Source organism: Acomys minous, assembly GCF_964271855.1.
Source record: "Acomys minous genome assembly, chromosome: 18".
In the NCBI taxonomy this organism is placed as follows: Eukaryota; Metazoa; Chordata; class Mammalia; order Rodentia; family Muridae; genus Acomys; species Acomys minous.
Window position 1 is genome coordinate 23,275,047 of NC_140501.1, and position 14,718 is coordinate 23,289,764.

The 14,718-nt window shown below is 41.5% G+C and overlaps 1 protein-coding gene across 1 annotated transcript; it reads left to right on the forward strand.

Moving 5' to 3' along the window:
- Positions 1-100: 100 nt before the first annotated feature.
- Positions 101-10,759, forward strand: MZT1 (mitotic spindle organizing protein 1). Its single transcript, XM_084767920.1, has 3 exons — positions 101-299; positions 6,965-7,110; positions 9,873-10,759. Exons 1-3 carry the CDS (start codon positions 230-232, stop codon positions 9,891-9,893), a joined length of 237 nt encoding a protein of 78 aa, XP_084624046.1. The 5' UTR covers positions 101-229; the 3' UTR covers positions 9,894-10,759.
- The last annotated feature ends 3,959 nt before the right edge of the window (positions 10,760-14,718 follow it).

Below are 14,718 nucleotides of genomic sequence, written 5' to 3' on the forward strand. Positions count from 1 at the left end.
AACTCCTCGCTCTAAGTTCCGCGCTGGGGAACGTGGCTCCAAATTCAAATCGACGCCGTCCCGCGTCGGCGCCGTGCGTGAGGGGGCGGGGCGTGGGCGGGGTTTGCCCGGCGTGGGCGGGGCTCGGGCGGCAGGAGCTCGGTCGCGCGGTGCGACTGCGGGGCGGAGAGGTAGGCTCTCCGGTTCCGGGTCAGGCTCTCTCCCACCGGCCGAGGGGCTTCTCCTCTCCATGGCGAGCGGCGGCGGGGCGGGCGCGGCGGCCTCGGCCAACCTGAACGCGGTGAGGGAGACCATGGACGGTGAGTGCGCGTCGCGCTCCGTTTACCCGGCCTGCGCTGTCCCGGCACGGAGCCCCAGCTGGAGGCGTCGTGGAGGGCCCAGCGGTCCCTGCGTCTTCCCCAGCGCCGTCCTGCGAGGGTGTGGGGAAGGGACCCGCGGCGACCGCGAAGCTGGCGGCCCTCCTGGAGCGTCGGCCTTCCGCTGCGGCGGAGTTTGGCGCGCGCGCCGCGTTCTTGGCCGTGCGTCGGCTGTTTGCGCGCCCAGCCCGGGGTCCACGCGACTTGCCCCGGTCCCCGGTGCATCCTTTTGTGGCGCCTGACAAGCTCGTGACCGAAGGCCGGGGCGAGAGGGGTCGTGGAGCCTCGGGCGCCTCTCCGTCTCTGGGCCCCGGCATTTCAGAAAGGAGCTGTTTTGTTTTCGAGCCGCAAACCTTCCCGCCTACACCTCCCAGGTCTTAGGCTGGGTACTATGGGTGGCCTGTCCTGTGGGCGTGTCCGCGCCCGTTGGCAAATGGGTAGAGCGCACCCACGTGTACAAAAAATTTAAGTCTTGGAGTTGCCTTCTTTCTGCTATGGTTCTACAGCATCGTCCCTCTCGGAGCCAACACTTGGCTCTATTAGACTAGTTATGAGCTGGGTGGGGTGGCACACGCCTTTAATCCCAGCACCCAGGAAGCAGAGGCAGGAAACAGCTCAAGGCCAGCCTGGTCTGCAAAGCGAGTCCAGGACAGCCAGGGCTACACAGAGAAACCCTCTCTTGAAAAACAAACAGACAGACAAAAACCGTAATTTTCCTTGTGAAAATAAAGCTATAGTGCCGAGGGATATTGTGGGTATTTTAAATAAGACAACCAGGTAAAATGTGTATCGAAAGTGATCAGTTTGTTTATTTGCGTTAGCTGTCATCCGGTTTGCAAGCATCTTTCTGTGTCTACTTTTTACTCATTTCCATCTACAAGTGGTGCTATATGTCTGTATTGGCAGTGGCATTCATGGTTTCCAGGGGGTTTTCCCTCAGCATCTCTCTTTAAAGATAACCCTATGGAGTTATTACCCTACTAACTTGTGTTTGCTTCGCTTTAGCCCACCTTCTTGTCTCTCTCCTTCTGATAGATTCTTGGAATGTCTTACACTGGTCGCCGCTTTCGTTTTTTTAAAGAATGAAACTTAGCTTTACATTTATTTTTTCCACTTAACCGGTGTTTATTATATGACTCCTTTTCTGAAAATTCTTTTCTAAATACTGTACCCAGCCTAATTTTTCATCATAGGTGTTACACGACATATTTTGTAAAATGAATTTACGTATACAAGGAGTTTTTGTGTATATAAATGACCGTCTTGCTTTGGGTGCCATTGTGGGCATGAGGTGTGTAGCCTAGGGTGACCACAAATTCCTGATCCTCTTCTTTCTGCCTCTGGAAGTGCCCATGGAGTGCTGGGTCTACTAGTGCACACCCCTCGCACCGGTGTGTATTTTGATAGTATCTGAAGATAAGGCCTACTTCCAGCTAGTTTTCTGGAAAACCCATTGGTGGGACTGCCGTGAGAACTAAGGTTTTTATTGGTTGCATCACCATCTGTTCAGAGAGAATATGATGTAAAATTAAAAGTACAGAATATAAGAACATGTAAAAGTGAAGACCAGAGAAGCTTGTTTTTGTCTTTAATGAAGGGAGAATATTGTGAAGTGTTATTGCATTTAAATCAATGCATGAGCGCCAACAGGAGATTTTCAAACATTTGGATCCTATTGCTCCCCTTGATAGTAGCTTTTCTTCGGCTCTGCTGTATTTCTCCTTATCCTCTGACTCCTCTCTGTGTTTCCTGACAGCAGTTTAAGCTTTTGCTGTCAGCGGTTTGCCAGGGTAGTGGGACCTACTTGTAAAGTTTGCATTTCAGTTGTCAATGGAGTAAACTTTTTAAAAGCTAGATAAAGAGGGGGGGAGGGGAGGGGGGAGTATGCTTCCTGATTGGTTTGCCCGCGCTGTGGGAGGACCCCGAGAGTTTTCCCAGCTCTGACAGTGTAGAGCTGTGGGAATAACACACTCTACCTACACATCCTTACACACTCAACAGTCACTTCCAGCATTTCCACCTTTTAACCACTTCCTCCTCCTCTTTGAGTGTAACTCCTCAAATTCTGATTTTACTACTAGTAATTGTATTTTCGGTAAGTTTTCTTTTCCTGGTGCCTAGTGCCTTAGTTGAAACTTTATATATCAGGTAATAAGCCATTGGACTAGTCGGTGAAACTAACCATCATCCATCCAGCTGCTCATTTGACAAGGAAACTGATTTTCATATGCCTCCTAGTGGGCCTTAAAATTAATCCGTAATTTGATATTTGAAAACATGGCTATTTTTTCATGCTATTCTGTTTACCAATCTTACCAAAATAACAGCAGTATAGATTGATTCCATATCATAAGCAACCCTTTCACTTCCAACCCATTTTTTTTTCCTTTTGTTTTTTAAGACAGGTTTCTCTGTGTATCCCTGGCTGTCCTGGACTCACTCCATAGACAAGGCTCCCTCTTGCCTCCCACGTGCCAGGGTTACAGGTGTGCGCCACTATTACCTGGCTCCAACCCATATTTTAAAACTCTGAAATTCAAACTCCCATTTTATATCTACTTGCTGGATTTGCATGTCTCCTCCTCTGTTTTTTACTTATTTGCCCCCTTCATAGCATTGCCTGGACACTGACTACTGATATCAGCGAACTTAACAAGTTCCCTCCAGTCTAGGCACCTTCATACAACCTTCTATAAAGCTTTGTCCAGAGAGGGTGAGGCCAGGATGTGAGGAGTGTCAAAGAGCTTGTGAGCAAGAGGAGTTTCCCAAAGAAGTGAGTCTTCACCCAAGAGTCACAGAGTGCCTTAGGTAGGTGGAAAAGGAGAAAGTCGTAAATAGGTAATAGCTAAGCTTTTAGAAAGTCATATTATGTGTTAGGCACCATTCTAAGTGTATCTTTAATCCTTACCCTAACCCTGAAAACCCTGCAGTTTATAGAATGGTAAAGTAAAAGCAGTGTGAGATTTATTCTAGTAACAAAACCAGAATTTCACCTCAGGTCGTCCAGTCCTAGAGAGCTCACCCCTGGCCATTCTCCTTTCCTGCTTGCTCCCCTCAGAAGTTAGAGCAATCTCTGATAAACAAGAACATGGGGAAATAGAGCCTAAAGTTTGTTTGTTTGTTTGTTTTCTAGACAAGGTTTCTTTCTGTACCCTTGGCTATCCTGGACTCACTTTGTAGACCAGGCTGGCCTTGAACTCAAAGCTATCTTCCTGCCTCTGCCTCCCAAGTGCTGGGACTAAAGGCATGTGCCACCACACCCGGCCAGCCTAAATTATAAAGGCAGGAGCAACAGACAAAAATAGGAAGTCACTACACATAAGCATTCAGATATAAAACAAGAACAAATGATTTTCTAGGGAATTAAAGTCTTAAAGCAAGTCACTGAAAGCAGCAGGTAACATGAGTAACAGGCTCATATCACTGAAGAACAAAATATTAATAAATCGAACCCTTAAAAAATAAGAATGAGTACTTCTGGCCAAGATGGAGTGACATACTGTGCATATACTCCTACTTGGACAAAACCGAAGCCTGTGAAACAGAAAGATTTGCAAGTCATCCAAAGAATGTGATTCTTCAAGACAGCGTGAAGCTGTCACCGCAACTCAGTGCCTTTGCAGGCCTCATTGCTGCACAGACACACCAGGTGCACTCTAGCAGACAGTTGGCTTGAGCTGAGGAGCTTGAAAGATAGGGGAGAACAATGCAGGAAGAGTTAACGCAGACTTAAAAAAAAAAACCCTGAATTTGATTGTTTGTATATTCCTGAATTTCTCCCGAGACTTGATACCCTATGAGCATATACAGGGGGAGGAGGTCCCCCTCAGGAACAGTCATAGGGGAGGGGAGTAAGGGGAAAATGGGAGGGAGAGAGGAATGGGAGGATACAAGGGATGGGATAGCCATTGAGATGTAATAAGAATAAATTAATTAAAAAATTTAAAAAGAAGAAAGAAAAGATGAGCAGCTCTAACTGTGGTACAGATTTCATACCGGCATTCGATCTTCATTTTCATGTACCAGTCTACTCGACAAACACTTGTGTAAAATCCTGTCATTTTCAATAAAGGAGTGATCTATAATTTTAAAAAAACAACAAAAACTTGAGAGAGCTTCAGAGAGAATACTGGAGACCAGTAGCATAGTGCAAAGAGCATTAGTTAATTAACATATTCACCACTCAGAAAAAAAACGAGGTTGGGGGTTAGGTGGGACAGGACAATGATGATCACACACAAAACACACACATACCCAGCACAAAACACCCGCAATAGCAGAGGAGTACACCACCATGCTCCCACAGGGCGGTGCCATCCAGCCAGCATAGAAAACACAATTTGTGAAACGGTTGATAGAGTATTTGGAAGGAATGGTATTACTTTAGTAGCATGATCAGCTGTTCACTTCGGTGCTTTGTTTCTGGCTGACTGACTTGAAGATTAAGACCTGAAAGAATTAATTTCCAGCTATTTATAGTAAGCTTGTAACTACTGGGTATATAAATAGGAAAATATGAGGTATGAACAGAAAAATTTAAACCATTGACAGAAATTGTGGCAACTGGCTTATTTCTAGGAAAAGGATCTTTTCTTCTACCTACACTACAGGAATTTATGGAAGGGAGAAATCAACTCTCAACTGCTGAATGAGAATAATGATAAATAAATAAATAAATAAATAAATAAATAAATAAATAAAAGAGAAAAATGATATATTCATTGTATATGAGAAATAATGTCCTAAGCACCATGAAAGGGAAAAGTATTCAACAGATAATGTGTTATCTATCAGCTGACTTGAGTTCTAAGTGCATTGTGGGAAACAACCACCATTTAACAAAGTTAATGGAACTGGTGTGTGTGTCCCATGAGGAAAGGGATTCCTGGAAAAGTGCTTATGTGATGTAGGTCCTCAGTGCTGCTGCTTTTCATGTCACCAACAGATATTCAAGTGAACTAACAAGCAGTGCTGAAGAAAATGAGGTACAAGCCACATGTGGTGTTCTTATAGGCAGAACATTCATGCACATAAAATATAAAAAAGTTTGAAGATAGAGTTTAAGTATACAGGCTTTTATTAATAAAGCCAACAGATGGAATTATTCTGTCAAATTATTATGAAAAGTTCTAAAGCTTTAAATGCCTATGTTGCTGAGTAGTTCATTTAGAATTTGTCTTGAAATAAATTATAGATAACAGTTACCACAGTATAATGTTAGTGGGGGAAGTATTAAGAGCAGCTTAACTCTTAAAACAGCGCAGAGGTTAAGAAGGTGGTGTTTCCATGAAAAGGCTTGCTCTGCAACTATTTTTAAGTTTCTAAAGCAGACCCTAGGCTGGAAAGAGGGTTCACTAGGTAAGGATGCTGTGCCAGCACTCCTGATGACCTGAGTTTGAGCTCCAGGGCCCATGTGGTGGAAGGAGACAGCTAATTGCGTAAGTCGTCCTCAGACCTCTGCTGTGCCCTGTGGCCTGTGGGAACCCACATATACACACGTCAGTCAGTCACTGATGTAAAAAACAAGCAGAGAGAACTTGAGAAGCAGATACTGCTTTCCGAACCCTGAGGTGTTGATTCCTCAGTAGAGGAGTGCCCTGCTCAGCCATGATCAGAGATGGGAGCAAATACAGAAACACACAGCCAGACTTTATGGAGAGTTAAATACCTTGGAGCACTCACCCCTAAATAGGATATCTCCAAATCTCTCCTCTCAGAGCTCAGGGAACCCTGCTGAGGGCCCAAGGGGATGGAGGACACCAAGAAAACAAGGCCCTAGCGCATATGAACTCACAGACTGAAGCAGAGCGCACAGGCCTACATGGATCTGCACCTGGCCCTCTGTGTATTATTTGTTATTTTGTTTATTTGCTTTTGGTTTTTCAAGACAGGGTTTCTCTGTCTAACCTTGGCTGTCCTGGGCTCTAGACCTGGCTGGCCTGGAACTCACAGTGATCCACCTGTCTCTGCCTCCCTAGTGCTGGGATTAAAGGTTTTGTTTTAAGTGACATTTCTAAGTGTGCAAATGAGTAGGTCTCTGGTTCTTGTGCCGTCTCTTGTGCTATTTTCCTTCTGTTTGTTTTGTCCAACTCTTATGTGTTTTACTTTATCATATTTTATTTTATTATTATCCCTTAGAAACCTGTTTGCTTTATAGTGAGAATGGAAAGACAGTGGGGTCCCAATGGGAGGGGGAGTGGGGAGGAACTGGAAGCAGGAGAGGGAGACGAAACCATAACTAGGATAGAGAAAATAATCGATTAAAATGTGAATCAAATCAGTTGAATTTCAAGTTATAGATAGCACAGCAGAGTGCTTTTCCCCAAGTTCTTTAACTCTTGGTTCATGTTTTGCTTTTCAGATTATAACTTGATGAACATTGTTGCTCTCTTTCTGTCCTCCCAACATGCCCGTGCATACACCCTTCCTGTTCTCCTTCAAACTCATGGTCTCTAGGGTTTTACTAATTGTTATTGCATGCCTATGTATATACATAAATATGCCTAAACAAAACTGGTTCAGTTTGTTAAAAAATGAACAGAAGGGCTACGTGCATTTTTATTTTTAAGTGTTAATACTTTTTAAAACTTGTGTCTATATCTTTTCAGTTCTGCTTGAGATTTCAAGGATTTTGAATACCGGTTTAGACATGGAAACACTGTCTATTTGTGTACGGCTTTGTGAACAAGGAATCAACCCAGAAGCCTTATCATCTGTTATTAAGGAGCTTCGCAAGGGTACTGAAGCACTGAAGGTTAGATTTGTATGTTAGTTTGTTATAAATACAATTATGGTGTCTAGAAATAACTAACAAGCTATGTGAAAGATCCTAGCTAAACCAGATTCAGCTAACTTCTGATGCCATCACGAGAAAGTCTTGAGACCAGAAGGTAAACGTTCATACCTCAAAAATTATTGATAAACTATGTTATCTTTTCTTAAGACTCTCTCACTACTTTCAGGGTTTTCTGTGTTGAGTAGAATTGTGCCTTCTGCCAAGTAGTAAGTCCAAGTCCTGATCCCTGGTGTCAGTGAATCTAACTATATTTGAAATATTGTCTTCATATACCTGACAGATTGCAATGAGTTCGTGCTGAATTAGGGCAGCTTCTAGTCCAGCAGCTAGTGTCATTGTTAGATAAGGGAGGTGGGAACACCAATAAATAGAAACACCACCATGTGACAACAGCAGGAGAGAAGGCTGCATGGTGGTAAGGTACCCTGTTATCCGTGAATATGGAAACTGTAAGTCACTACAGTGAAAGCTGTCCACCAGCAGTGGCTTCGCCTTCCTTATTTCTGAGAAAATGGAACTATATGAAATATGTAAGTTGCTTATTTTTCAGATCGTTGTTTCTTCCAAAGGAACCCAGTTTTTTTAAATTTTATTCTTTTAATCTCTGATGTTTAAACCTAACACAAAGGTAAATAAAATATGCTTACAGAGCAAATATTGGTTATAAATACAAAAAGGGCTAGGAAGTCTTTGTCATACAAGCATGCAAACATGAATTTGATCCCCAGCATCCAAGAGGAAGCTGGGTTTAGGAATGCGTGTCTGTATTCCTAGAGCTGGGATTCCCTGGGGTTTGCTGGCCAGTTAGTATAGACAAATCAATAAACTCCTGTGGGGGAATTTTAATCCAGCAACATGGCTGCTCTGATCATAGCCAAAGACCTTCTAGGTCTGTGTGATCTGGCTTAAATGCAGTCGCCCTTGGCACACACCTTTAATCCCAAACAACAAAGGTAACGTTAGTTTGTGGAAGGGAGCACTCATGTTTGAAAGTGATACCTAATTGAGAGGTAGACAAAGTTACAAATCAGAGAAAGATTTGACAGAATAGGATATGCCAAGTTCTCAAAAGAAGAGAGAGGAAAGAGAGGTGACTTAAGAGAGCAGCACAGAGGGAGAGCAGAGGGGGCGGGTTTACCTGGAAAGTAAGAGTAGGTGATTAAGCTCAAGCTGTGCTGGCATGGCTTCCCCCACTCGCACAGTGACGAGTACTGCCACTGCTGTTACCAGCCTGCTGCTAAGGAAACGGAGGCCCACAGTAACAGTCCAGCTAGCTGCTTGACTGGAGTTTTAATTTGCACCATCTGACAAAGAATACGCGAGCCAGCTTTTTAAATGTGTTCTTTTTTTTGAGATAGTCTCATTTTTGTATTGCTGGGTGGCCTCAAATTCATGGAGATCAGCCTGCCTCTGCCTCCAGAGTGCCACAACACCTGACAATAATTTTTAAACTATGATCTAACGCTCTTATGTGTTAAGTCCAGAGGAGAAAAAAGCTCATTCAAACTCTATTTGTGAGCTGATCATTCTAAGGAAAAGAAGCTCAGTTCTCTTGTCTGTAAAAGAAAAATTTAGTTCTCATATTATATTATGTATAATTTTCCAATTATGTATACAGATTTCACTATCTTCTTGAAATAGCTACAAGATATTTTTAGCTAGGAAATAGAAGTACATTAAAAATCTAGCATGTGTTTCCAAGAATACATTCATCATTTTCATACTGGCATTAAGAAATTGTATTACATTTGTTTTGTCCCTGGTTTTTTGAAGCAGGGTTTCCTCTCTTGGAGCTCAGGGTCAGCACCAGCTCTTTGGCTCAGCTCCTAAGTGCTTGGATGACTTGAAATACATATCAGATAGGCACACCTGGGAGGTGACGTCACCCAATCTTGGAAAGAAGAAATAGGGCAGATTCTCCCTCATTTGCAGATGTAGCCAATACTATGTGCATGTGTGAGCAGCTGTAGGCTATCTATACCATTTAGAAAGGAGATCAGGAAAGGGAAGTGCTAGGTGATGAGGAAGGACAAGGAATGGAGGGAAGAGGACACAGTCACGAAAGATGTAAAGCTCTTTTTCTACTTTTAACTGTTGTGCTGTTTCAAACGCCCCCCCCCACTCCCTGGGGTGTGTGTGTGTGTGTGTGTGTGTGTACATACACACAACACCATAAATGAAGTTCCATGGCTTGAGAAAGGATATTCTGTTTCGTTAAGATATATGGAGTTTGGGACTGAGAATCTAAGTGTGCTGTCTTTATTTCTAAGTTCATTACAATACAGTTATTTTTGCTTTTAAGTAAATAAATGCCTTTTAGCAAAAATTTAAAAAATAGAAGAGAGATTAAGAATATCTTCCCTGTTTCCCTATTGCTGGTGTCCTTTATTTGTAGCTTAATAGATCTTTCTCATTTTTATTTCTGTCTTTGCACTACAATAAACAAACTAATGAAGACCTTGGGAAACAAGAGTGTTAGCTCTTAAAGAAGTAGTACATTTTACACGCTCTCTACTTTATCAATAACTTCTGTTTGTTATCCAGCAGTAAGTTTAGACGATAATCTTGATAATACAACAAAAATAAAAGTCATTTTATTTTTCTAATAAAAATAATTTAGTTGTGTTGTGGAATAGATAGCTGTTTATTAAGTTTAGTGTAGTATTGACAGATTTACCTCCCTGACTTCTTAAATAATGGATCTTGCTCTCTTGTTTTAGGCTGCTGAAAATACAAGCTGACTTCCGAGGAAGTCCCAGTGAGATATGTCAAGCTCAGCAAGAAAATATGACGATTACATTGTAGTCAATATGTACAAGTATTACAAGTATAATTTGCAGAAAAATTGTATGTGTCATTATTTTTACCATTAAAGCTTTACCTCATCAAATGATGCTTCAAAAATAATGATAGTATTGATTCTGTTCCTGTTACAGAATCTCAGTGGAATATTTTCACAAGCTTAGTATGGATTTTAATCTTAATTTTTTTGTTTCTTAAATTTTATTTTTATTTTTTTAATTTTAGACAATCAGAAGTGGTTTTTAAAAGATTTAGGAATTAAGTAGCTACCCTCTCTGCTGCTCTTAAACTGATCTCATCTGTTGATCAGTACTTGCGGCTGTCAGAAGGCCGAGACAGAAGAGTTGTGACTCGCAGGCCAGCTTGGGCTACAAAGTGGGACCTGATCTCAACAGATAAAATCTTGGCTTGTAGCTGTATTGACTTTTTAAATGCATGACATTTTTACTAGGTAAACTGAAAGGTCTATTATAGGCAACTCTCCCAGGTTGGGAGACAGTAAGAACTTGTATCATTTGATTGGTGACATGCATATATTGCATGTTATTTATAAAATCAAAAAGTACGTTCTTAAACTTCACAAGTTGTATGTACTCCTAGGCCATAGAGTTGATACTTTTATTTATAATTTTATAGATTAAGTTATATTGAGGAAGGATTGTACTTATAGAGAACTTCTTTATTGTGTCACATTTTTAAATGTAAACATTTTTATTAGTGCATAATTAATATTTAATAAACCAGTGATACAATGGCAGTATCGTGCATGTTGTCAGTGATAAAAATAAAATAATTAATGATGTTATTGGTGTGTCCTTTACTATATGCTTTTGTGAGTTCAGTTCTGTTTCTGAAGGTAGTCTATTAAGAAATTTACTATGTGTGAAAAATTTATGATACGTTATATAATTTACATTATATATTTATATCTTAAATTAAGCCTTGAGTAAGAGAGGAATTCTTTTTGCCTGATAGTGAGAGAAGATAATTATATTAGCATTGGCTTGGCTTTAAAACTAAATCAGCTATTCAAGTAAATGTATTTTTTTTTCTGTATCTATATGTGGAAATCATTATAAAATTTATTTGCATGTTCAAATATATGTTCCAGTAACTGAAACAAAAATGTTTCAAACAGTTAATTAAGAACTCAGTTCCAGCCAGGCGTCCTGGCGCACACCTTTAATCCCTGCACTAGTGGAGGCTGAGGCAGGCAGATAATATTGTCAACATCTCAGACTGAACAACAAGCTAATTAGTGACTACTCCCCATTCCTTCCTCTAACCCCAGCCAAACATTTTTCTGAATTCTGTCCATTGTCCATTAACTTAATTAACTAGGCATCTCCTATAAATTGAGTCACATAATACCTGCCCATTGTTGTATCTTATTTCGTACAACATCATGGCTCCAAGGATCATTCATGTCATAGTACATCAGATTTTAAGTCTCAGTATCCATTGTAATTAGTGTCTATGCTGTGGTTTTCTTGTTCACTCACTGGCCACTGGGGCTGTTGTGAATAATCCTGTGAACACTGGTATGCAAGTATCTGCTCAGACTCGGATTTTAGCACTCTGAGGCACATACTGCACAAACAGAAGGATGGGTTAAAGTAAGGAGAGACTGGAGAGGATGGTACAAAAGCAACATCGGCCTACGAGCACAACTCAGGATAGATCCCAGAGCCAGTAGAAAAAGACATAGATTGTAGTTGAGAGTTACAGGGAAGGTTTCTAAACCTAGGAAACCAAATGGAAATCCAATTTACTTAAAAGAATTTTTTTTTTTAAGGAATGACTTGGCATATGTATTAAGCTTTATCTTCGCTGACCCTCCAAAGACCCTCAACTGTGCTTGTTTTTCATTGCACAGCTTTTATGGCCATTTCCAAGTATAGAGTTTAGTGATAACTCCCATCTGCCTCTATCTGGCAAAGCGATACAAGTGCAGGGATTTTTCTTGATTTTGCTCATTGATGTAGCTCTCATGTTTTACGTAGTGCCTAAAATACAGTAAGTACTCAGTAAATACAGTTCAGACTGGATAGATAAATTAGACATTTAAAACTGAATCCACCATATGGTTGAAAGGTATAGAGAAATTGCTGCCGGCTAGGCATAAGCCTTGGTGTTACAGCACATCTAATGGTTTAATTCTTAGCTTCCAGTAACTACAAGAGCTAGTGTCTTCAGCCTGTGGTGGATAACAGTGCTCTCACTGAGTAATCCTCTCACAGGTGAAGAGGAGCGGGGGGTGGGGGAAGGAAAGGACACTGAAATTAGATGCCCAAGGCATAGTCAAAGGCCTGGAAGGACACAGTCACGTGTGTGCTTACCTCTCTGAGGCTGGAAACCTGCTGTTGATGATGGTGGCCACATGCATCTCTGCAGCATCTCAGAGGATCCACACTACTGCCTTCTAGGATAACAAAGAAAAGCCACATCTCATGATGCAAGCCTATGGGGTGGCAAGTGTCAGCCTCCCTGAGCAACTTAGCAAGACCCTGTCTCAAATTTAAAAAGAAAAGGGACATTGAGTATTTCCATGTCAGGCCATAGGTTCCTTCACCAGTACTGCCCAACTTTTTAAAAGAAGGGGGGCGGGGAAGGAAAAGAGGGAAGACAGTCTAAAACATTGTTTTCCAGAAGTGTTAGCGATGAGTTCACCTCTGATAACAAACACAAACTGAAATTCCCTGTTGAGCTTGTACATACTACTAGAATATTTAAAGTGTTAACTTCAAAAATGTGCAACTCAGCCTCAAGTGGCAGCACCAGTCTGGTAAACGACAATGTCACTTAGAAGTGAGCAGCAGATTGAGGCACCTCGTGACCGGAAGTGTATAAATGCTGGTGTTGGAACAGTTCACCTTGGCACATGTAATCACCAGAAGCCTTTACGGAGGGGGTTCTAGTCATTGCACTTTAAAGAAATCCTATTGGGAAACTTGGACCTGTGAAATAGTTGGGAGGCATGCCTTTCTACTACCAGCAAATAGCCCTGTTTTATTGTCGGAGTGATGACTGAACACTTAAGTTCGCTGAACATTATACGTTGGGATCTGCAAGTAATGTAAACAGATAAAAACATCTGACTTACTACCCACTCAGACTAGTTTTATATGGCATCCACTTGAGTGCCATACCACTCAGCAAGAAACAGCTGCCTGATGGCTCTGGAATGGGCGTTCTCAGATTTCTTTCACAAAAGATGTAATTTACCTCCAGGAAAAATAAGGGCAGTAGTGGTAACTTGTTCGTGCGGAGATCTTAGGGCATTTTGAAAGGTAGAGATCCACAATTCAGATCCCTAGCACTCATGAAAAATGTTGAGCACACATGCACACACACACACACACACACACACACACACACACACACACACTTCTATGGGCAGAACTGGGCATGGGAGCTTGCTGGCTAGCCAGTTTAGCCTTAAAGGCAATGCCCAGGTTCAGTGAGAATAAGTCTGATAAAGTACAATAGAGGATGGCATGTGGCTCCAAATACATGTGCACAGACAGGTGCATCCAAATACTACATGTGAGCTCACATGCGCAAAAACATGAGCAATACAAGACTAAGTTGCTCTTCAATGCTACCAAAAGGATGAGAAGAGGATTTCTCACAGGTTAACTTCATTATGATTTTGTTTATTTGTTTAATTTTACATTTTTAACATTTAGGTTTGGTATTAGGGACACAGGAACTCTCTGGCTATTCTTTCCAAATCTGTAGGGTGAAGGTAACATACATCTCGCAGTGTCATGACAATTGGAGATGATAAGAGTGTTAAATCCATAATGGGAAATTCTAGGTTTTGTGTGAACTAGTGTAGCAATTCAGTTTCAGGAGTGACTTAGTGATTTAGTGACATATCCTGTGCACAGTTTCCTCCATGCAGTCAGACCTGTTTTCAGGAACTCCAATTTTATAGGATCTTTTACACAAAATACAATGTATTTAAATGTAAGCCTATTCTCTATGTACAGTGAAGACCAAGACACCATACTAATAAAAATGGGAGATTAATATGTAGCAAAATTTTAGTGTCAAGACTTGCTTAGCTAATTAGAGAAAGGGACCCATGAGGATGAGAATGTGTTGAGAGGGGGGAAAAAATAAGGATTATGAATAAAATGTAAGTTTCTTTTCCACATAAAAAGAGCCCATTGTTCGCAGTTGCCTCTGATGGACGTCAGTGATCTTTGTTCTTGCTGAACCTGGAGAACCATCATGTAAAAGAGTAGCAAACAGCTGCTAAAGGAACAGCTGCTAGACTTCTTGGAAGCCTAGTGATAGAGCAGAGTAGCCGGGGAGAGAGCGCTCTGTAAGGTTTCATTTAAGCACTTTGAATAAACATCACCTCTGCTTTCATCGGCTTTACCTAAATAGAAACAGGAAGAGTTTTGCCAATCAAGACAAAGTTCAGAAAACAAGAGGTAGAAGGGAGAGACTTTGGCACACATACAAAAGCGCTTTAACGTCCCCCAGAGGACTCAAGACTGAGCTTCCTTTTGTTCTGAACTTCTTGCACCAGGACCTCAGGCCCATTCTCTTAGGAAAAGCTGCTGTGGACCTGGTCAGCCAAGGTAACAGCCACTAGCATGACGTAAGTGCAAAATAGTTGATGTGATGTTATGGCCTATCACCTGTCAATTTGATCAGTTCAGAAAGGTTTGAGAATATATGTGGAATTTTTAGAGTTAACATGAATACACAGGTAGCCGAAGATGAGAGAATATAGAGCAGGCGATGCTG

What these genes read in the sequence shown, in the direction of transcription:
- MZT1 (XM_084767920.1), top strand. Translation starts at nt 230, where the DNA reads ATGGCGAGCGGCGGCGGGGCGGGCGCGGCGGCCTCGGCCAACCTGAAC. An exon ending in GGTGAGGGAGACCATGGACG is followed by an intron (nt 300 to 6,964) that starts GTGAGTGCGCGT and finishes ATATCTTTTCAG; the next exon opens with TTCTGCTTGAGATTTCAAGG. An exon ending in AGGGTACTGAAGCACTGAAG is followed by an intron (nt 7,111 to 9,872) that starts GTTAGATTTGTA and finishes CTCTTGTTTTAG; the next exon opens with GCTGCTGAAAATACAAGCTG.